This window comes from Notamacropus eugenii, chromosome 3, assembly GCF_028372415.1.
Source record: "Notamacropus eugenii isolate mMacEug1 chromosome 3, mMacEug1.pri_v2, whole genome shotgun sequence".
Classification (NCBI taxonomy): Eukaryota; Metazoa; Chordata; class Mammalia; order Diprotodontia; family Macropodidae; genus Notamacropus; species Notamacropus eugenii.
The window spans coordinates 362,225,330-362,248,693 of NC_092874.1; the positions used below are offsets into that span (position 1 = coordinate 362,225,330).

At 39.3% G+C, this 23,364-nt stretch overlaps 1 protein-coding gene across 2 annotated transcripts in view; it reads left to right on the top strand.

The window, feature by feature from the left end:
• The window catches only part of LNPEP (leucyl and cystinyl aminopeptidase), a 130,087-nt gene that overhangs the window by 33,791 nt on the left and 72,932 nt on the right, over nucleotides 1-23,364 (top strand). For both annotated transcript variants that reach the window (XM_072597345.1, XM_072597346.1), the window contains exon 2: nucleotides 21,478-22,318. In XM_072597345.1, the coding sequence (XP_072453446.1) occupies nucleotides 21,478-22,318 (841 nt within the window). The remainder of the gene's footprint in view (nucleotides 1-21,477; nucleotides 22,319-23,364) is intronic.

Here is a 23,364-nt window from a genome sequence, read left to right on the forward strand (position 1 = left end):
ATCCATTATCCTTTAAATATTGTATTATATAATTAAGTTTTATATTTCCAAGCTTTGATTATGATTGCAGGTTGAATGTTACTTATTTTAACTTCAAGTCAACTTGAATTTTAGATCCTGGTTCTGTCCCATCTGGGGGTCATTTGGTTCTATTCTTGAGACCTTTGGCTTCTCTAATAAACACGGAATAATTTTGCTACTTGATGTGTATGCTTCTTGACATTCCTATGTTTATGCTGCAATTGTAAAAGAATGCAAGGGGATAGAAATAAATATCTTGATGCATTTTGAGGTTTGAGGAAAGTCGTCATTATTTGAATCTGCATGACATAACAGTTACCCAGCTAGAGACTGTAGGCACCCCCTTCTTTTCCCCCTGTGTTATTGAATCAATTTCTGTGTACATGCAGTCACGGGGAGTTGTTGATTATGGATAATTGACATTAAAAAATGAGGCCCACAGAGATTGAGTGACTTTCTCAAGTTCACAGAGGTGGTAAATGAGAGAACTCTGTCACTCTTAGACTCTGTGGAAAAACAGTGCTCTGACATGATAATGATGAGTGTTACATATTTGCCAAGTAAAATTACCTGATGCAGAGATCATGTGGACAAATTTGAGTGATGGGGATCCTAGCAAGACTGGCCAAGGCAAACATGTTTAATTAAGCGATGTTCATTTTTCACACATTGCCATCCTCCTCTTTTTTTGGTTTTTGTTTTAGAGCCCCTTGGTTCCCATAACACACACACCTAGGGCCCTGGAGAAATTCCTTCACCATGTTCCTCCAAAAGTAGTGAATTGGCCCTATGTCTCCAAAATTGCTTGACACTCTTTTCCAAATAGGTGTTAGGAGAAAGTGATATGATTACGTTAATTAGCAAGGATATTAATAAAGACTTGGCTCCCCTTCCTGAAAGGTTTTAGACTACCCACTGGAAGATTATGATAGCTGTTTATGTTTAAGTAGGTAAAAATGAAATACTAGATTTATTTATATAGTTTCCTAAAACCACATGCATTTTGAATAAAGCAAAACCCACGTTTTCCCTGGATGTTCCCCCTCCCCCTTTGAAAAACAGTTCATTATTCCCACAAGTTGAATGTATTTTTTCCCTTTATGTAGGCAGTGACTTGCCAGAGCTTTTCCTACCAATGCCCCAATTTAAAAAAAAATGATGGCTCCAGCATTTGTATGCATAAGAAAAAAATCATTAGATGTCTCTTTAAATTTTTTGATGATGCTGTGAAGAAAACTGAAGGATCTATATTACCTGATAACTTGGAGGCAACTAGCTGGTACAGTGGGGTGCTGGTAGAATACTGAGCCTGGGGGTCAGGAAGACTTGAGGTCAAATCTATCTTCAGATGCTTATTGGCTGTGTGACTCTGGGCAAGTCACTTACCCCTTGTTTGCCTTAGTTTCTTCATCTGTAAAATAGGGATGATAATAATAGCAACTTACCTCCCTGAGTTGTTGTGAAGATAAAATGAGAAAATATTTGTAAAATGCTGAGCAGAATACTTGGCTTATAGTAGGTACTTAATAAACCCTTCTTCCTTCCCTCTGTAGTGCCAACACAATATTCACAGTGCCCACAGCAGCCATGAACATCCTGGCACAATTCTGAAATACCACGGACTCTCCACAGGGAAAAGAGAACCAAAACATTTATTCAGATACCAGAAAGCCAAACCCCTCATAATAACAAAAATCTATACATAATTACAATGCAAAGAACAATACCAGTCCTAAGCCTTGCCCCTGCTAGGCTTCCCACAAACCAGGCCCCTTAAACAAATCACAAACAGGCTTCCCTTAAACAAAATGCCCTTCTCACGCTCACAGCCAGCTTCAGGCTTGCTGCATCTTTCCTGGCTCTGACTGCTCTTATGACTCAGTTCCTCTCAGCTTTGCTCTAGCTGAACCTCTTCCTGCTCTACCCCTTCAGGAAGCTCCTCCCACCACAGGCTCCATGGGACTCAAACTCATGTGTATTAATGAATGAAAAGGATTTCCATGTAACTTACCATTACACCGTCTTTCTCTTTTCTCTTTCTTTTCCTTCCTCCCCTTCCTTTCTCTTTCTTCCTTCCACGGACAATGGATTAAATTAAAAGAGCACTTCGATCTTGTCATTAGTAGGGGTAGAGGGAGAAAGAGCTAGTGCTCAAATTCCTTCCAGAACAAGAAGTTCTGTTCCCACTTTCTCTCATTCTCTCCAAGAGAGGAGTCTATGAGGTAATAAATAGAGAGTTGGCCAGGAAGACCTGGGTTCAAATCTCACCTCTGACACTACTGGTTGTGGGACCCTGAGTAAGTCACTTAACCTCTTAGTGATCCAGGCAACTTTCTAAGAGTGTAAGTTGTAGAGAAGTTGCTTTGGTAGAGACTTTCCTCATCTGGGAGTTCCTTATAACAGTGAAATTTCTGGTCCAGTTCCTTTTTTTTTTTTTTTTAACTTCCCCTACTTATAGTCTACATATAACTCTATTGTTGTTAAGTCATGTCTGACTCTTTTGTGACCCCATTTGGGACTTTCTTGACAGAAATGCTGGAGTGGTTTGCCATTTCCTTCTCCAGATCATTTTATAGATGAGGAAACTGAGGCAAACAAGGTTAAGTGACTTGTCCAGGATCACACAGTAAGTGTCTGAGGCTGGATTTGAACTCAGCAATGAGAAATCTTTCTGACTCCAGGAGGAAAAAATAGTAAGCTGGGGTTGTAGGAGATGCTGGTCCTTCTCTAGACTTAAAAGGTACTTTTGCTCTAAAGTTGAAACTTAATAAGGAAAATAAATCTTAAGTGGAAATACTACCGTATTTCATCAGTTGCTAACCAGAAAGACATGGTTGAAGTTTTGCCTTTGGCCCATGATGACTGTGTGAACCTGGGGAAAGTTTTAGTGAGCCTCTGGGCTCCTCAGCTGCCTCCTTTGAAGCAATTCTTCCTTATTAGCTGAGAGGAATTGCTGGGAGAAGGGTAAGAAGAGGGAGTTAGGTCTAGGTTCCAGTTAAATTTATGGAAGTTAGGGCAGCTAGGTGGCACAGTGCTGGGCCTGAAGTTATGAGCTGTGTGAGCCTGAGTAAGTCACTTAACCCTGTTTACCTCAGTTTTCTTATCTATAAAATGAACTGGAGAAGGAAATGGAGTCATATACAACTGAGCAACCTGGTGTGTCTATGAAATTAGAAGATGGGTAAAGTCAGTGGACCCCTGTGGAGGTATAGAGAAATTGTTTATACAGAAAGTAAACAGGATGGAGCAGGTTTTCTTTTCCCACTTAATCATATGCTTTATAGTGAATGTCCTGAGAGCCCCAAAGGTGAGAATCATTTTCTTCTTTAGATTTTTTTTTTTTTTGACTCACAGATTTTTCTGTGACTTTTAATAAGGATGTCAGTTGTGGGAAATAATTTGAAAGAGCTTGTAGTTTGATCTCTATTGCCAGGACCACAATTCTACAAAATGTTCAATGCAGTTATGATTCTCCCCTGTGCTTAAAAGTAAAAATCTTCAGATTATAGAATACTTCATTTTATGTCATCTTTTTGGGAAATTAGTCAGCTAAAGGGGAAAAGGAATACTTAAAAACCAAAAAAAGTGGCATTTGTCCTTTTAAAGGATAACATAAAATCTAAACTTAAAACTGACTAATTTAGTCATTATTTGCTTTATAAGAGGTCTCTCAACCAGCTCCCCTAGTGCATTTAAAATATTTTATTTTAAAATATTCTCTTCTTGCCACTTCTAGAGTTACAATTATTATCAAAATTGGGACACACTTAAAGTAACACTAAATAATTCTTCACTTAGTTGTGCTTGAAACAGGGGCAGACTTTCAGAGCAAAGGAAAAGTAGAGACGTTCTCTCTTTAGTCCAGTTTTGCCTTTTTGAAATGTTTGTCTTGCAACCTTAGTTCAGAAAATGGGAACAAGAGGTTTGTCGGGGTCATGCTGCCATTATGCATTGATGTGATCCATTTTACAAGCAGCTGACAAAACTAGCATCTCCTGAACTTTTCTTTTTTCCCTTGTTCCTCCCTACCTTAAAATTACCTCTAAGATGTAAGTTAAAGGTGATTGGGGGGAGGGAGGGGAAAAACTCCATTCTAAGAAAACAACAGGAACAATTAACTTAAACTTTCTTAAAGTATTGAAGCAAACTATTGCTAGAATTACTGTAATATTAAGAATTAACTTGGTAGAGTAGAAAGGGAACCAGCCTAGGAGTCAGGATTCCCAGGGTCCCTTCCAAATCTGAAGTTCTGTGACTGAATTCCTTCTCGGATGTTTGTTGCCTGACTGTGGTCAAATCACTTTTTGAACCTGAGTTTCTTCATTGGTAAAATGAAAATGATAATGCTTGTACTACTTGCTTCAGGATTGTTGTTTTTAAAACCTTAAATTCTAAAATAAATGGGAGTTATTATGCCCTCCCCAAGTAATTTAGGCATATACAGAGATAACTATAGATGTAGAATGTAGTATATATGATGTAGAATGTAGTAAGTGAAAAAGAGAGAGTTATATTAAAATGCCATTGGCGATCAGAGGATAAAGTCCTCACCTTTGACTAGGGATATCAGGGAAAACTTCCTGGGGAGAGTTGGTATTTGAACTGGGCCTTGAAGGAGAGGTAGGATTTCAATTCTCTCTGTTAATGAAGTTTTTGACAAAGTGTATCTTTTGTAACATAAACATACCATTTTGTTAATAGTGAAATTGTAACGTAGGTATTTTGAGAGGCTTCGCTGCTAGTTTCCAAATTGTACAGATTGTTGACTTGTAATGGGCAATGACCATGTAATTCCCTAGCACAGTGATTCAGACAATTACATATTCGATAAATGTTTGTTGTTTAAATGAGAATGTTCAAATGAGCAGCTTAGTTCTGAAAGAGAGGAAGCTCTTGGATATGACTCTGTCTACTCTTGGGTATTTGCCCAGATGTGTTTTGCTTCGAACTGGACACTAGTACAAGATAAAGAGATGAAGAGACTTGCTTAAGGTCAGGTAGGTAGTTAACCCAGTCAAGACTACAGCCCAAGCCTCCTGATGCCCAAAAGCAATAGCATGCTAATTCCTTCCTTATACAAGCCTGTATATGTGTAGACCTAGAAACTACTGTATTGAAGAGAAAAATTTTAGTAGCTACTCATGCAGCTCCCAAACATGTGGCACTATGCCAAACATTAAATATTTCTTAATGAAGTAAATACTTGTAGCTACAGTTTCACATTTGAAAGAAATAGATAAAGCAGACTGGCATCTTTTTTTTTTTTTTTTAAAGATACCATGGCAAAACTTGAATCATAAATTTAGGAGGCAGTGGTAGAAATTATTTAGATCAATCCATTAATTTTATAGATAAGGAAAACAAAGTCTGAACAGTCCAATTGACTTATCCAAGGCAGTGTAGGAAAGAAAGATTTTGCTAGTGATCTTCTTTATATAGTTTCGGTGTATATCCCAAAGTTGTTTTGGGAGAAGTTTGAGATCATTGAAATGCTGTGAAATTACCCAATTACCAGCATGATATCTTAGGCAATTCAAGTTTCAGCTGCAGGATCTGAGTAAGATATTTGTACTGGTAGACTAGTTTTGTTGACTGTCCAGCAAATTGCATGACATAGTCTGGACAAAAGGTGAGATTAACTTTTCAGTTCATTAACTTTATATATGGGTTCCATAAAGAAACTGTTAGAATAAGGAGTAATGAAATCCTTAGTTTCTTCTTAACTGAGTTGTTAGTTCCGTTTCATTCATTTTCTGTATTCTTTTCTGCATCTTCAGATTGAAATGTTGTCTGCCTTCTTCTGCAAATAAAATTCTATTGCTCTCTTGTCAGGAGATGATGTTGGATTTGTACTGTCTTGTGTCTTGCCAGACTCCTCTTATGACTGGCTACTGAGACAGTTGATTAGATAGGATAGAATTAGATAGATTAGATAGTTGATTAAATAGGATTGAATCTGAAGTCTTGACTTTATTGGCATTTTGTTCTCATCACCTGAGGATGCTGCAGACAGAAAATATGACTTTCCATTTAAACTCAAAAACAGAAGCCTTATATTTCAGTTAAATTCAACATACATTTAAATACATATCGCATTTGGCACTGATAGATGGGGAACATATGTACCAGATACTGTGCCAGCGCACGCGCACACACACACACACACACATACACATACACACACACACACACACACACAAGACCAAACTGCAAGTCTCTGCCTTTAAGGAGCTTATTTTGACGCCCTTACCCCAGGGATATAGCATATATATGTAGATACATGTAACTATAAGCATTTGAACATTGCTAAAAATGTCTCTCACACTCCCAGTGTGAAGCAGTATTGTTCTTGGCATGGTAACTATTTGTTTTCTTTGAAGAGCTACATTGTCATGATCTCTTAAAGTACCACACTTAGTTGGGGTAAGAATTTGCACCTTTGTTGAATATCTGTTTACAACCATTTTTTCCCCACCTATAAACATCAAATCTATCAAATAAAAAATCGTAAATCATAGACAGTCATCTTAATGTTTGCATGGTGTTTAAATGTTTGATGTATATAACATATCAGCTCAGGTTAACTGGAGGTCAACCTGTATCATATCACATCCTAGTTTGTTGCACATACATGATGGAAGGTGCTTTTACAACTTGGTCATGATATAGTAGCCCATATATCATTTTGTGTTTTGTGTCATTAAAAATCTTATATGCCAGAATGCCATAGTATTTATGGTAGTGTATGTAGAATTAATGATTTGGAGCCAGGAAGGAACTTAAAAGAGAACTTTTAGTACAACCTCTTATTTTGCACATGATGGTAGTAAAATCCAGAGGGATTATTATTCATTCCATGTCACACAAATAATTGTTGAGCTGAAATTCAAACCCAGATTCTGTGACTCCAGATACAATGTTTTCAGATGCAAATTTTAATGAATATTTAATGCCTGACTAAATGATCATTGGATCACAGGTTTAGAACTGAAAAGAACCTCAGAGGCAATCTAGCCCAGTTTCCCTCACTTTATAGATAAGGAAACTGAGGCCCAGAGAGTTTTAAATAACTTGCCCAAAGCCATAGTGAGGATGCTTCTGAATTTCTGATAAGCCCATTGAAAGTTTGTCAAATAACAGGAGAGAAACTGTATTAACACTTTGAATCCCAGATATATAGTTGGTGCAGTGAATAGAGCCCTGTGCCTAAAATAAGGAAGACTCTTCTTCCTGAATTCAAATCTGGCCTCAGTTTTATTAGCTGTTTAAGTGTATAATTGCTCGAGTATCTCGGTGAAGAAAAATCCCCAAATGTGGTCATGAAGAGTCAGATATTACTGAAACGACTGAACAACAGTGAAAATAACAATAACAAATTATCCCATGGATGAGACTGTACATATAGAAGGCCTGTTTGGGAGTAGGTGCTTGTGATACAGGCTATAAATAGTATCTCAGGTGCCCTTTCAGATAAATATGCCTATCCTCCTCCCCCCAAAAATTGTCATCTTAAATTTAAGCTGAAACCTGGTTTGTGAATTTTTCTTAGCACTTCAGCCATAAACACACGTGGTGATATGCATTGCTTTGATTAGTTTTAGACTGTATCTTGTAATAGGACATGATTATTTGTTTAATTTAGTACATGATAAAATAGTATCTGATGAACAGAATTATTCTTTGGGACACCTAGATTATTTGTCTCTAGTTTTTTGGTTTGTTTTTTTTTTTTCATTATGATATACAAACTTCTTACCCTATATTCTCTAAGAGATGAAAAAGAGTGGGGTCCTGTGGTCCTGGGTGTATGGAGATCCTGCATCCTTCATGGGCCCTAGGTCTAGAGGTACCAGAAGGCCCCCTAGGCATTTGGGGAAGTGGGTTCCATGGAACATGGAAGTTTCCCTGAGAAGGTTCCTCACAGGGGCCAGACTGGTCTTGGCCTGACAGCCATGTAATCTCTTGAAGATATTACTTTGGACTTCACCTGGGAGGAGAGGGAATACCTTGGTACAGGTCAGAAATATGTACAAAGTTTCTATAAGAATGTTGTATCCCTGAGGTTTCCTGTTTCCAGGCCATACTGGTGATCTCCCAGCTTGAAAGATATGTACCATGCATGCTGGGCAGAGATGTTCCAAGAAGGGTCTCTCTAGGACCCTTATGTCAGGAGAGTAAAGGGAAACCACAGACTCTGTTCTGAAGCTGGACAACTGTATGGTAGAGTCATCTAAGAAAAAACTCACAGTGAAGAGTAATGAATGCAGCAAAGCCTTAAAGCAGATTAATTAATGAACCAATTGGATGGGACATCTTATTATGCATCAGAAAATTCATACAGCAGCAAAACTCTTTAAATATTAACAAATATGGAGAAGTCTTCAGTTGTAACTCATGTCTTATTATGTGCCAGAGAATTCACACTAGAGAAAAACTCTATAAATGTCATGAATGTTGGAAAATCTTTAGTTCCAGGAGGACTCTTACTGATCCTCACAGAATTCATATAGGAGAAAAACACTATAAATATAATGAATATGGAAAAGCCTTTTGCTTCAACTTGTATAACAAAGAATTCATAATGGAGAGAAGTCCTACAAATATGATGAGTATGGAAAGCTTTCAGGGAGAAGAGAAGCCTTATTAGACATCAGAAATTTCTGGAGAGAAAGCCTATAAATGTAATAATGACTGTGGGGAAGCCTTCAAATAGAAGGGATGCTTTAATATATGCATCAGGAAATGCATAAAAGAGGGAAATCCTGTAAAGGTGATATATGTTTCCAAGACCTGTCAATTTCACCTCCAGAATATCAGTGTGTGTGTGTGTGTGTGTGTGTGTGTGTGTGTGTGTGTGTGTGTGTGTGTGTGTGTGTGCATCCATGTCCATCCATATCCCCATTTCTCCTTTGACACTGCCTCCACTCAAGTGCTGGCCCTTGCACCTAGACTATCATAACAGGCTGCTAGTAGGACTGCCTACTTCTAATCTGTCCCATCTTCAGTTCATCCTCCATTTAGCCACCATAGTGGTTTTCATAAAGCACAAGTCTAACCATGTCGTTCCCTACTCAGTAAATTCTGTTATTCCCTATTGCCTCCAGGATCAAATAGCAAATGCTTTGTTTGGCATCCAAAGCCCTTGATGACCTACTCCCTTGCCTTTCCGGTCTTCTTATATCTTACTCCCTGTCATGTACTCTTTGACCCAGTGACACAGGCCTCCTTATCCCAGTTTCAGGTACTAGACACTCTCATCTCTTGGCTCCTGGCATTTTCTCTGGCTGTCTTCCATGCCTGGAATGCTCTCCCTTCTCAACTCCACCTACTGACTTTTCTGTCTTTCTTTAATACTCAACTAACATCCCATCTTTTACAGTAAGCCTTTCCCAACCCCTCTTGATTCTAGTGCCTTCATTCTGTTGTTTTCCTGTTTATCCTGCATATAGCTTGTTGTTCAGTCATTTCAGTCATGCCCAACTCCTAGTTAAGCTCATTTGGTGTTTTCTTGACAAAGATACTAGAGTGGTTTGCATTTCCTTCTCCAACTCATTTTACAGATGAGGAAACTGAGGCAAACAGGATTAAGTGACTTGCCCAGGGACTCAGCTAGTAAACATCTGAGATTGGATTTAAACTCAGGTCTTCCTGATTCTGGACCCGGCTTTTATCCACTGTACCACCTAGGTGCCCCTATATATGAGTTGCTTTTTCTATGTTTGTTTGCATATTTTCTCCCTCATTAAATTGTACACTCCTCAGAGACTGTGTTTGCCTCTTTTTATATGATCCCCAGTGTTTAAAACAATGCCTGGAACCCATTAGGTGCTTAATGTTTATTTATTGATTGAGGGTTAGCCTTAATATAATCAGAAAAATCATTGTGGAGAGAAAACTTACACATACAGTAAATGTGGAAAATTGTTCAGCTGGAAGGAAAGCCACTACATACACCAGAAAATTCATACTGGAGTAAAATTCAAAAAATCTAATGAATGTGGGGAAGTGTTCAACCAGAATGAAAACCTTAATATACACCAGAAAATTCATTCAGAAGAGAAATTCTGTAAATGGAATGAGTGGGGAAAATCTTCAGCCAGCTGGAACACTGTAATATACATCAGAAAATTTATACCCGAGAAAACCCTATAAATTGCATGAATGTGGGCAGGCCTTGAGAGAGAGAGGGTACACTGTCTATGATAGAATTAAGACTAGAGAGAAATTCTCTTAATTCAACAAATATAGGAAAGACTTCAGCCCCAAGCTGTCCTTTATTTATCATAAGATAAATCAAAATGTAGAGTAACACATTCGAAGTAATGAATGTAGGACTTTTTTGGCTCAGAGAGGACTAAGTTACTGAACCATTCTAAGCCATAGAACTAAAATTATAGCATTTAGAGTTAGAAGTGACCTTAGCAATCATGCCGTCTAGTCTCTTGATCAATAGTGCTATTGCACAGAGATGTACAAGTGTCCACTTTGGGCCTCAGGACCACAGTTCTGTGGGTCTATCATCTCTCTCCTGAACATTGTCTGTTTTAATCAAGCACAAGAGTCTGAAGCCCTTTTTAGCCTGCCCTTCTCAGACTGTTGGCTAATTGAGTTTGTATTCCACCCTTTTTAGCCTGCCCTTCTCAGACGGTTGGCTAATTGAGTTTGTATTCCCCTCAAGCCCCCAGCTCTTAACTGACAAACTGCTGTCAAACTAGCCTGCTTCTTGTCAATATGAAGTTGATTTTTAAAAATCCTGTCTCACCTATCCAAGGTGTTCTGTAGCTCTGTTAGCTTTGTGCAGATTTGATCAGGATGCAGGCTATCCTTTATCCAAGTCATTGAGAAAAATAATATAACCCTTGTGGGCAGGAACCTTTTTTTAAAATAAACATGTATCCATAGGACCACAGAGCCAGAAGAGACCTCATAGGACACCTAGTCCAACCCTCATACTTTACAGACAGGTGGTTGTTTAATTGTTTTCAGTTGTATCTGACTCCTTGTGACCCCTTTTTGGAGTTTTCTCAGCAAGGATGAGGAAACTGAGGCAAAGAGGGTTAAGTGGCTTTCCCAGAGTCATACACCTAGTAAGTGTCTGAGGCAGGACTTAAACTCTGCTCCTCCTGACTCCAGGGTCTGTGCTCTTTTGTACCGCCTAGTTGCTGAGGAGGTGCTGAGGCCTAAAGAGGTTAAATGATTGCCCAAGGTTACACAGGTAGTGAGTAGCAGAGTCATGATTTGAATCCAGGTCATCTTGACTCCTAAGACAGTGCTCCATCTGTACTATCATAGTAGGTGATTAAGAGGTGCTTATTGGGGGGTGGAGCCAAGGAGGCAGAGTAGAAAGATGCACATACTCTAGCTCTTCCCCCGTAAAGAAAGACTCTCAAAAAATTCTCGAGCAGCAGAAGCCACCCACAAAACAACGGAATGTAGGAGATTTCCAGCCCAGAGTGATTTAGAAGGCCAACAGGAAAGGTCTGCCACATGGGACGTGGAGCGGAGCCCAGCCTAGCCTTGACCACATGGCACCAGGAAGCACAGGACCACAGCAGGCTTCGGGGACAGAATCCCCGGCAGCAGTAGCGGCAGTTCTCAGATCCCTTAACCCACAGGCACCAAAGGTCAGTGAGAGGGCTTTTTCAACCAGAGTGAGAAGAGAGCAGGGTCCTCCCCTAGCCCTGGCCCCAGGCAGTGGTGGTGGCAGTGGCTGCTGCAGCAGCCGGGATACATTGTTGGAGCAATTCAGTTTAAAGCCGCTGGGGGGAATTGAGCAGCTGATCTGAATCTCAGCCAGAGCACAGTTCTGGAGCGTGGCAGAGCTTGGAGGCCCATGAGGAGTAAACTCCTCTCCCTTGATTGTGCCACCTTGGAGGAGCTGAGAACTTACAGGTCCCCAAAGAATACCCTACTCTTGACCTAAAAGTCAAGTAACTGGTTGGGAAAATGCCCCCAAAAGGGAAAAAAAAATAGAACTATAGAAGGTTACTTTTCTTGGTGAAAAGGTATTCTCTCCCATCCTTTTGGATGAGGAAGAACAATGCTTACTATCAGGGGAAGACATAAAAGTCAAAGCTTTTGCATCCAAAACTTCAAAATAAATATGCAGTGGACCCAGGCCATGGAAGAGCTCAAAAAGGATTTTGAAAATCAAGTGAGAGAGGTGGAGGAAAAATTGGGAAGAGAAATGAGAGCGATGCAAGAAAATCATGAAAAGCAAGTCAACAACTTGCTTAAGGAGACCCCCCCCCCAAAAAAAAAAATACTGAAGAAATTAACACCTTTAAAAATAGGCTAACTCAATTGGCAAAAGAGGTCTAAAAAGCCAATAAGGAGAAAAATGCTTTAAAAGCAGAATTAGCCAAATGGAAAAGATTAAACAGTGTTTACTATATGTCTTTTCTCCTGCTTTTGCCAGTTGATCTCTGACTTGACCCATTTCCAAAGGGAGATGTGTTCCTCTGGCTTTTTGTGATGAGCAGTTCAAATATACTTAGATAAAGCCTTTTTTTAATCTGCAAAACATGAACCTTGTGAGTCTCATGCTTAGTACATGTAGGAGTTGTAAAGTTTCAGCTTTTTAGAGTGAGATTTGAGGTAGTTTTTTTTTTTAATTCCCTATTTTCTTCAATAGAAAAAGAAAAGGGGGGGCGGAGCCAAGATGGCAGACTAGAAAGACACACTTATTCAGGGTCCTCCCCACAGCCCATAAAATACCTGTAGAGAGGGACTCTCAACAAATTTTGGATTAGCAAAAGTGGAGAACAACAGAGTGGAGCAGATTTCCAGCCCACGGTGACCTGAAAGGCCCACGGAAATGTTGGTTGTGCCAGACGTGGAGCCAAGCACGGAGCCCAGCACAGTCTTGGCCGAGCAGCCCAACGAGACTCTGGGAGGAGGATACCTCGGGGGCGGAATCTCCAGTCGCAGTAGCAGGTCCTCAGATCCCTCGCCCCACAGGTGCCAAAGGTCAGTGACGGGGTTTTATCAGCTGCCCAGGACGGGAGAAGGGCCTTCCCATAACTCCAGCAGCAGGCAGCAGCCACAGAGGGTGCATAGCAGCCACACAGACCACTCATTGGTGGAGTGTAAAAACCCCTAGGGGCATAGAAAAGCTGATTCTTACCTCAGCCCTGGGTGGAGGCCCTGGGAGAGCTGGTCTTTGTCTCACACTGAATGGCAGCCCTGCCCATCCAGCTTATCTAAAAATTAGCCCCTAGTGCTGACTTTATCTGAACTGGAGGCCAAGTGGCTGTGGAGAGGTATCTGCTAAGATTCTGCGCACAAAAATCCCTCTCTGCATCCAGACCAGTACACACTTGATTGGGCCACCTTGGAAGAACTGAGAACTCACAGATTCCCAGAGTATACCCTACTCTTGATACAGGACCCAAAAGTTAAGTAACTGGTTGGGAAAATGCCCAAAAAGGGGGATTAAAATAAGACCATAGAAGGTTCCTTTCTTGGTGAACAGATATTTCCCTCCCATCCTTTTGGATGAGGAAGAACAATGCTTACCATCAGGGAAAGACATAGAAGTCAAGGCTTCTGTATCCCAAACATCCAAAATAAATATTCAGTGGGCTCAGGCCATGGAAGAGATCAAAAAGGATTTTGAAAATCAAGTTAGAGAGGTGGAGGAAAAACTGGGAAGAGAAATGAGAGAGATGCAAGAAAAGCATGAAAAGCGGGTCAACACCTTGCTAAAGGAGACCCAAAAAATGCTGAAGAAAATAACACCTTGAAAAATAGGCTAATTCAATTGGCAAAAGAGGTTCAAAAAGCCAACGAGGAGAAGAATGCTTTAAAAAGCAGAATTAGCCAAATGGAAAAGGAGGATCAAAAGCTCACTGAAGAAAATAGTTCTTTCAAAATTAGAATGGAACAGATGGAGGCTAATGACTTTATGAGAAACCAAGAAATCACAAAACAAAACCAAAAGAATGAAAAAATGGAAGATAATGTGAAATATCTCATTAGAAAAACAACTGACCTGGAAAATAGATCCAGGAGAGACAATTTAAAAATTATGGGACTACCTGAAAGCCATGATCAAAAAAACATCCTAGACATCATCTTTCATGAAATTATCAAGGAAAACTGCCCTGATATTCTAGAACCAGAGGGCAAAATAAGTATTCAAGGAATCCACCTATCACCTCCTGAAAGAGATCCAAAAAGACAAACTCCTAGGAACATTGTGGCCAAATTCCAGAGTTCCCAGGTCAAGGAGAAAATATTGCAAGCAGCTAGAAAGAAACAATACAAGTATTGTGGAAATACAATCAGGATAACACAAGATCTAGCAGCTTCTACATTAAGGGATGGAAGGGTATGGAATATGATATTCCAGAAGTCAAAGGAACTAGGACTAAAACCAAGAATCACCTACCCAGCAAAACTGAGTATAATACTTCAGGGGAAGAAATGGTCTTTCAATGAAAGAGAGGACTTTCAAGCATTCTGGATGAAAAGACCAGAGCTGAAAAGAAAATCTGACTTTCAAACACAAGAATGAAGAGAAGCATGAAAAGGTAAACAGCAAAGAGAAATCATAAGGGACTTACTAAAGTTAAACTGTTTACATTCCTACATGGAAAGACAATATTTGTAACTCTTGAAACTTTTCAGTATCTGGGTACTGGGTGGGATTACACACACACACACACACACACACACAGACACACACACACACACACACACAGTATAGAGTGAATTGAATAGGATGGGACCATATCTTAAAAAAATGAAAATAAGCGGTGAGAAAGAAATGTATTGGGAGGAGAAAGGGAGAAATGAAGTGGGGCAGATTATCCTTCATAAAAGAGGCAAGCAAAAGACTCTTCAGTGGAGGGAAAAAGAGGGGAGGGGAGAGAAAAACATGAAGTTTACTCTCATCACATTCGACTAAAGGAAGGAATAAAATGCACACTCATTTTGGTATGAAAACCTATCTTAAAATTCAGGAAAGTGGGGGAGAAGGGGATAAGCAGGGTGGGGGGGATGATGGAAGGGAGGGCAGTGGGAGGAGGGAGCAATTTAACATCAACACTCTTGGGGAGGGACAGGATCCAAAGAGAGAACAGAAGCAATGGGGGGCAGGATAGGATGGAGGGAAATATAGTTAGTCTTACACAACACGACTGTTATGAAAGTCATTTGCAAAACTACATAGATATGGCCTATATTGAATTGCTTGCCTTTCCAAAGGGAATGGGCGGGGTGGGAGGGATGAAGAGAAGTTGGAAGTCAAAGTTTTAGGAACAGCTATCAAGTATTGTTCTTACTACTAGGAAATAAGAAATACAGGTAATGGGATGTAGAAAGTTATCTGACCCTACAGGACAAAAGAGAAGATGGGGACAAGGGAAGGGAGGGATGTTAGAAGAGAGGGCAGATCAGTGAAAGGGGCCATTAGAATGCTTGACGTTTTGGGGTGGGGGGAGGGGAGAAATGGGGAGAAAATTTGGAACCCAAAATTTTGTGAAAATGAATGTTAAAAGTTAAATAAATTAATTTTAAAAAAAAGAAAAGAAAAAGGCAGCAGTGATTCCTTTTATGGTGTAGTAGAAAGTGCCCTGGTCTTATGACCTGAGCTTAAGCCCCAACTTTGTTATTTACTTCTTAGTTTTGTGCAACTTGTAATTTATTTAACTGTGTGTCCTCAGATCAATCATTCCCCATTTATGTGCCCTAGAAGTTTTCCTTCTCTTTAAAAGGAGGGTATTTGCTAAGATGATTTGTAAACTTTTTTCTAACTGTCTTAAGTTTTGTGACTTCTTTCCTGATCCATCTTGAACTATTGATCCCATTGTTGAGATCAAGGAATATGATTGCCACTTTTCTTTTTAGTGCTTATCTACAGTCTGAAAGGGCAGCTGGGTAGTACATTGGATGGAGTACCTGGCCTGGAATCAGGAAGATTTATCTTCCTCAATTCAAATCCAGCCTCAGACACTTACTTAGCTGTGTGACCCTGTAAGTCACTTAGCCTTGTTTGCCTCAGTTTCCTCATCTGTAAAATGATCTGGAGAAGGAAATTGCCAACTACTCCAGTATCTTTACTAAGAATGGTAACTGTCATCACAAAGAGTCAGACACAGATGAAAACAACTGAACAACAATAAATTTGAGGAAAGTGATGTGTTTTTGTGATGGGAAAAGATCTCTTTAAGAAGGAAGTACTGAGCTGAGTCTTGAAAGAAGCTAGAGATTCTAAAGATTGTTGTTGTTGTGTTTGTTGCCGAAGAAGACCATGCCATCAGACAAATGATGGCATAACTTGCACTTGACTTTGTTTTGAGTGAGGAAGGGCTATGCAGGTCACCAGCCTCACTTCTTCTCCAGGGCCATCTGAATCCAGTGACCAGTTATTCATCAAGATGACTGGAGATGACCCAGGATGCACTGGGAGACCTTGGGCCCTTTGGGCCAAGCAAGGTCTTTGCAGGTACTCACTTAGGGTGAGCTAATGCCCATTCGTTGAATAGGTCTGTTTAAGAAGTAGCCAGGGCATGGCCCCTTTAATGAGGCCAAGAAAAAGAAAGACATCAGGCTGGGAGGGAAACAGCAACGGTTAGTATTGATAATCACTCTTAAGGCAGGAAGGTCCAGAAGGGCCCTTAGGCAGGGGCCCATTGGCATCCCAGCTTCAGAGTGCAAGAGGTAAGAAGGAAAAGTATTCTAGCCATGGGGAACAGACCTGCAATAGGGGGCTCCTGAAGTTTCTTGAACAGAAGAGTGATGTCAGACTTAGATTTAGTAATATAATTTTGGCAGGTGTGGAGGCTGCATCAGAGAGGAAAGAGGCTGGATGCAAGGAGAATAGTTGAGCCATGACAGTGGTCCACCTGAGAGGTGATCCGGATTTGAACTAGGGAGATTGTGGTACAAGTAGAAGGAATGAGCTCATCTATTACCAGGAAACAGCATTCTACATAATAAAGATAAACTTACTCTCCAGTAAGTGATTGACTCTTCTGAGAGCTGGGCTTCATGGAACAGGTTATAAGATATGTATTTTTAACGGGGTGGTGGAGCAAAGAGGAGAGGGCAGCCCTGCATGAAGCATACCACTATGGGAGAGCTGAGGCAGCATGAGGGCCCCAGCAGTGATCAAAGAAGAGGTCATGAGAAATAGCAGAAGGAAGAAGAATCAAGAACAGAGGGGGATAAAGGGAGAGGGTAGTCATCTGCCCAGTCATGTTCAGCCTAAGCTATCTGACTTTTCTTATAGATAGCCAGAAGTAGTTCAAAGCCCCCACATACAATTTCCCCCTCCCCTACCTCCCTCCAAGTTTCACCAGCTGACTAAACTTGGGGGTAGATATTCTCAACAGGCCCTTCGCTGAAGTGCTGTCATTCAGATTTGTGATGAAAGATTCATTGAATTAGTTCAACAAATATTTACAGGTTACAAGCTGTTAAGTATGACACTAGGTTCTGGTGATTTAGCTATATAACAATGGTCCTGTTGTTTCCCTGCTCTCTAGAAAACTAGTGAATATGAAATGATTAGTAATGCATTTTTTCTACTCTTTGTCATTTTATTTTGCATGACTTTACTGCTGTTGAAATAAAGACATTTCATTCTATGTGCTGCTACTAGCTCATTCAGTGTTGACCAGCTATGGTCCTACACCCTCATTTTATGGATGAGGAAACTGAAGTGAAAGAAAGAAAGAAAGTGATTGGTCACAGTCACAGTGAGTTAACGACAGAGCCCCAGCAAGAATCTAGGTTTCCTCAATTCTATTCCTGTGTTTTGCTCTGTACTATGCTTTTATCATAAGAAGTGTAGGATATGATCTGAGATTTGAAGACTGGATCACTCATGTAGAAGAGAATAAAAATTTCAAGGCAGGGAATTAATATCACCTGTGTGGGAAAGCTGTTTGACCCAGGGTTTGTGCAGGCAGTCAGAGCTACTGCTGGCCTAGATGAGCTGCTTTCTTCCTCTCCTCACCCCACTTCAGTTCCTCCATCCATCACTTCCCATCTCATTGCCTAACTGGATTCTGGAGATTTAGGGTATTTTCTCCACCCCACTCCCCTCACTTGCTGTCAACCCACCATCGTTGTCTGGTTTCCCAAGTCAGCATCATTTCTCTATATCTTCTGTGTATCGTGGGTGTCAGTTAGTAAGCATTTATTAAGCATTTACTATGTTCCAGGCACAATGCTAAGGATTGAGGATACAAAGAAAGGGGGGGAAATATGCCCTTTGTCTCAAGGAGCTCACATTCTAATCTGGAAGACAATATTAGAAATTTATAGACATATAGAAAATTACAGACATACAAGATAGATACAAAGTAGAGGAAAGGTAATCTCAGAGGGAAGGAACTTCTAGTGTGAAGGACTTGGAAAGGCTCCTGTAGAAGGTACAATTTTAGTTGAGTTTTGAAGGAAACTAAGAAAGGCAGTGTTGTAGGCAAGGAGCAGTAAGAAGGTGTTCTGGAGTAGAACATATAGGGAGAACAGTGTAAGAAGAATGTTAGGACAGACTATGCCCTTTCAGACCTTTTATTGCCAAAGCACACCCTGCCCCAAAGCCCTGGTTTTCTTGGCACACTTAATCTCTTCCCTTCTTCCTCCCCCCTCAGAGGCACTCCCCTCCTCTCTCCCTTCCCATTCCCAACTAAACCACAAGGAGCACAAAGTTCTTTCCACACTATTCCTAGGATACTTTATCCACTTCCATGCCAGAACAAGGTAGGGAATAAATCCTGTAATTCAAATTTTAAAAATACGTATAATGTAAGACATCAAAGAGAGAAAATCATCCCAGAAACCCATTTTGAAACGGCAGTGAATAAGATGAAAGAAATACTAGCATAAAAATTAAAGTATATGAAAATATATCCAACGAATTAAAGCAGTTGGAAAAATATACAGGAAGACATCAAGTAACAATTATGGAAATAGAAAAACAACATATAGAATCTTAAGGCATCAGTCGAAGTCACAAAGAACACACTCACTGAAACAAAGTGAAAATCAATGGATAACAAAAGACAAAATTGAAGAATAAATCCAGAAAGCATGAGTACAAAAAAGGGGAGAAAACCAATTAAAGTATAGTCACTGAGTCGCTGAAAGACAAAGCAAAGATTACAAACAGTAGAATAATTTGGATTTCCAGGAGAAACTGAAACAAAAAAAGAGGGGGAAAACTGGACACTGCATTTTGAGGACTTAATTAGAGAAAATGTTCTCTAGGGGACTAGATCAAGCAGTGTTCTACAAGTAGATTACAGAAGATACACAAGGAGAAATTACAGTTTTTGATTTCACCAAGATAAATCATAAAACTACAGAATTAGGAAAACAAAGAAAATAATTCTTTAAACTCAGAAATACCAACTAGAACGTCAGGGTTTTTTTTTTTTTTAAAGAAATACATCAACATTGAATAAAATATACAAAAGTCTTAATTATGTGTATGGTAAATTTTGCCATTTTTTTTTTTTTTTTGAGAACAGAAGAGCTCATTTGTAAAACAGCCAGAACCTGAAAGATTTTATCAATAAACGTCCACAACTGAGAGAGATAGGTAGCAGGGCACAATTGATAGAGAGCTGGCTTCCAAGCCAAGAAGACCTGGATTCAGGGTCCTTTCTCTGACACATACATGCTATGTTACTCTGGGCAAGTCACTAAGCCTCTGGGTGCTGTAAATGCAGCCAAGATGCCAACCTGCATTCATGGAGGGAGCTTCCTCTCCTGCAGTGTCTTATATCATTGATATCACTGGTTGGCTTCTTATGCCCACCCACAACTAAAGATATCTTTACGAGCAAGAGCAGAGGAAATAGAAATTAATCAGTCATTAAAAAAGCAATTATATATATTAACTTTTAGTTAAGATTTAACATAAATACAGATGTAATAATGAGATCTAATATTTTCTAACTATAATAGAAATAATAAGATTATAGTTTTGGACACAACACAATTATCTCTGATTAAAAATATTTTTAATAAATAACAAAAGATAGGGTTGGTGGGGGGAGAAAGGAGTGAACAGGAAAAAGTGTCTCTATCTGGACTAAGAAGAGGGCTGAATCTAAGGAAAGTTTAAGAACTAGAAATTTAAAAAATAGAACTATAACTCAATTTGTTTACTAGTTTTAAAAGTTGAAATAGCTACTAAGGGTTAAGACAGACAACACTCTTTACACACCACATATAATAATGACAGCAATACAATGACTAAACATAGTTAGATTTAAATAAATTTTGTTAATATGTAGATATTAAGCTTTTAGTACAACAGTTATTTTTAAAAAGAAAATTCATTATGGCAGCACTTCATTTATCTAGTACCTTTGGAGACAGTAAGGTCTTTCACATAAGTGAATTTTCCATATGATAGAAAAGTTTGTTGAATTACCTTTTAATGAGTATAGCCTTTGATTTTAATGTATCTCTCTAAATATGTTCTACAACTTCCTACCTTAAAGAGTACAAAGGACATAATAAGTCTTCAAGTGATGATGACTCTAAGTGTGTGATAGTGATCACCTTACAGTCTATTAAGGTAGGGGTGTTTGATTCTAAATGTTTCACAACTTTTTTTTAATTTAGTTCATATTTCTTTCTCCTTTGTTAGATTACCACCTGTCACTCTTTGTTTCTACCCTTCTAATCTTTTAGGATCTAGGAAATCAAACAACCAAGCTTGTTAGAATTGCATGTGAAAGTAAGTGAGGTTCTCAGGGTTTCTCCGATGAAAAAAGTATGTGCACTTGTCACTTTCTGGGAATTGTTGAGAGCATACACTTGTTTACTAATATTTCCTTCCATAAAGGTGACATTGATAAGGCTGCAGATAATGGATGAGGTCATTTTCTTTTAAAGAAAGGGACCTGATTTCAGTTTAGAATTTAATCACAAATACTTTGGTTGTTCAGTTGGTCAGAGTGCCAGATGTGGAGTCTAGCTCACTAGCTGTGTAACTCTGGGCAAGTCAGGTAACCTCTGTCTGTCTTAATCCACTGGAGAAAGAAATGACAAACCACTGCATTCTCTTTTCCAAGAAAACCCCATATGGGGTCATGAAGCATCAATCACATCTGATCAGCAACTCTTTTTTTTAGGAAAGCAAATCTTCTTTCTTTTAGGATGCCAAATCTTCCATCTTTCCTGTTATCAGCCTGGTTTGCAGTATAACAAAATTTATGGTATGTGTTGAGAATGGAGGCTACTTGTTTACAATTTAATCTCTTTGCTTCAGGGAGTAAGAATTTGTTAAAAGGATGTAGTGCAGTGCATTGCAATGGCAAAATATTTAGAAATTATTTAATTCAAATAGAGATTCTAGAATGAGAGCGCTTTCAACTGAAATATTCATTATTAGCATTTTATTCTTTGCTGCTTTCCACTCTGTTTATTAAATGAATGCATAGTAACATCACAGTGTACTTTTAAAAACAGGTTGTTTTTGTTTTTTAGATCGGCTTCAGCTCCCCAGGAACATGATTGAAAACAGCATGTTTGAGGAAGAGCCGGATGTGGTAGATTTAGCCAAAGAACCTTGTTTACATCCCCTGGAACCTGATGAAGTGGAATATGAGCCTCGAGGTTCAAGGTTGCTTGTTCGTGGTCTTGGAGAACATGAGATGGATGAGGATGAAGAGGATTATGAATCATCTGCAAAACTGCTGGGCATGTCTTTCATGAACAGAAGCTCAGGTCTTCGGAATAACATAACTGGCTATCGACAGGGTCCCGATGGGGCTTGTTCACTGCCCTCTGCAAGGACCATGCTAGTTTGTACTTTTGTCCTTGTGGTTGCTGTTTCTGTAATAATGGTGATTTACCTTCTTCCTCGGTGTACCTTTACCAAAGAAGGCTGCCATAAAAAAAATCAGTCCATTGGAATAATACAACCTATTGCAACTAATGGGAAGTTGTTTCCCTGGGCACAGATTAGACTTCCTCAAAGCATAATACCATTACATTATGAACTCACCATACACCCAAATCTCACCACGATGAAATTTGAGGGTTCTGTGGAGATAAAGATTCAGGTCCTTAAAACCACTCAGAATATTATTCTTCATAGCTCTGGGCATAATATCTCCAAAGTAATCCTTACTTCAGTAGTTTCAAAGAAAGAGAAGCAAGTTGAATTCTTGGAATATAAATTTCATGACCAAATTGCAATTGTAGCACCTGACGCACTTTTGGAAGGACACAACTACACCCTGAAGATAGACTACTCAGCCAATATTTCCAACAACTACTATGGATTTTATGGAGTCACATATGAAGATGAAAATAAAGAGAAAAAGTATGTAGCTGTTTTAAATTCTTTTGTTCTGTTGTTATTTCTAAGACTTGCTTATTGTCAGCCCTATCAAAATACTAAAGGCAGCTGTTTGCTTTGGTAGTTGCATGGAAGAATTATGCACAGAACACATTCTTTCTTCCTCATTTGGTATCAAAGCTTTGAACATATGTTTGAAAATGGTAGAGCTTTAATGTCAAACAGAGCATACTTTTCTCTGATATTTAGATCTGTCTTTGCATTGTTTAATTTTTAGCTGTCCCAACGTTTTCATAACCCTGGGAGATAAATGTAATGTACTTGATCTCTGATTCCTTTTGGAGAAAGAGGTTGAGACCTCGCAACTCTTTTCTTTCTTGGGCCTTCTTTTTTCCCCCTCCAATTTAAGGGAAAAGAAATTGGGTCACTGGCAGGGAGTATTGGATGATGAGGATTTAGTTTTCAATGTGTATTTTTTATGTCGTTAGACTTAGTGGGTTATTTGGAAAACACAACTGCTTATTTTGGATTTTGTGATTAGAGCAAAAAAGAGAGTCTAGATGAGGCCCAGTAAGGTGACAAAAGTTATTCTAGAAAATGAAAGATATACTCCACGTCTTGTAGTCTGGCACGTGCTTTCATCTGCAGTGTTTTGTGCAGTTTTCTTACTAATTCACATTTTTCTTAAGCAGAGCCTACCATATGTCAATTATTTTTAAAAGTTTTAATAAGCTATCCCATTTTATATTTATGTATGTCATCTTCACCCTAAACCGTCTTCAGACAGAATGACAGAGTAGCTAGTCCCAGACTTGGAGTCAGAAATACCTTTTGGGGCTTTATACAGTTCTCTAAGACCCTCATCTGCAGAAGAGTACAGATCTGCATTGGTAGAACTTTCCTCATAGGAAGATCTCTACATCCCAACAATCTGGACCCAAAATACCATTCTTCGTTGGGAATACTTTACATGATATTATGTCAGATACCAAATAGGACGATCCAGTATAAGCCAACAAGCTTTAATGAGTGCTTGCTCTGTTTGAGGCACTGTGCTTTTACCAGGGATA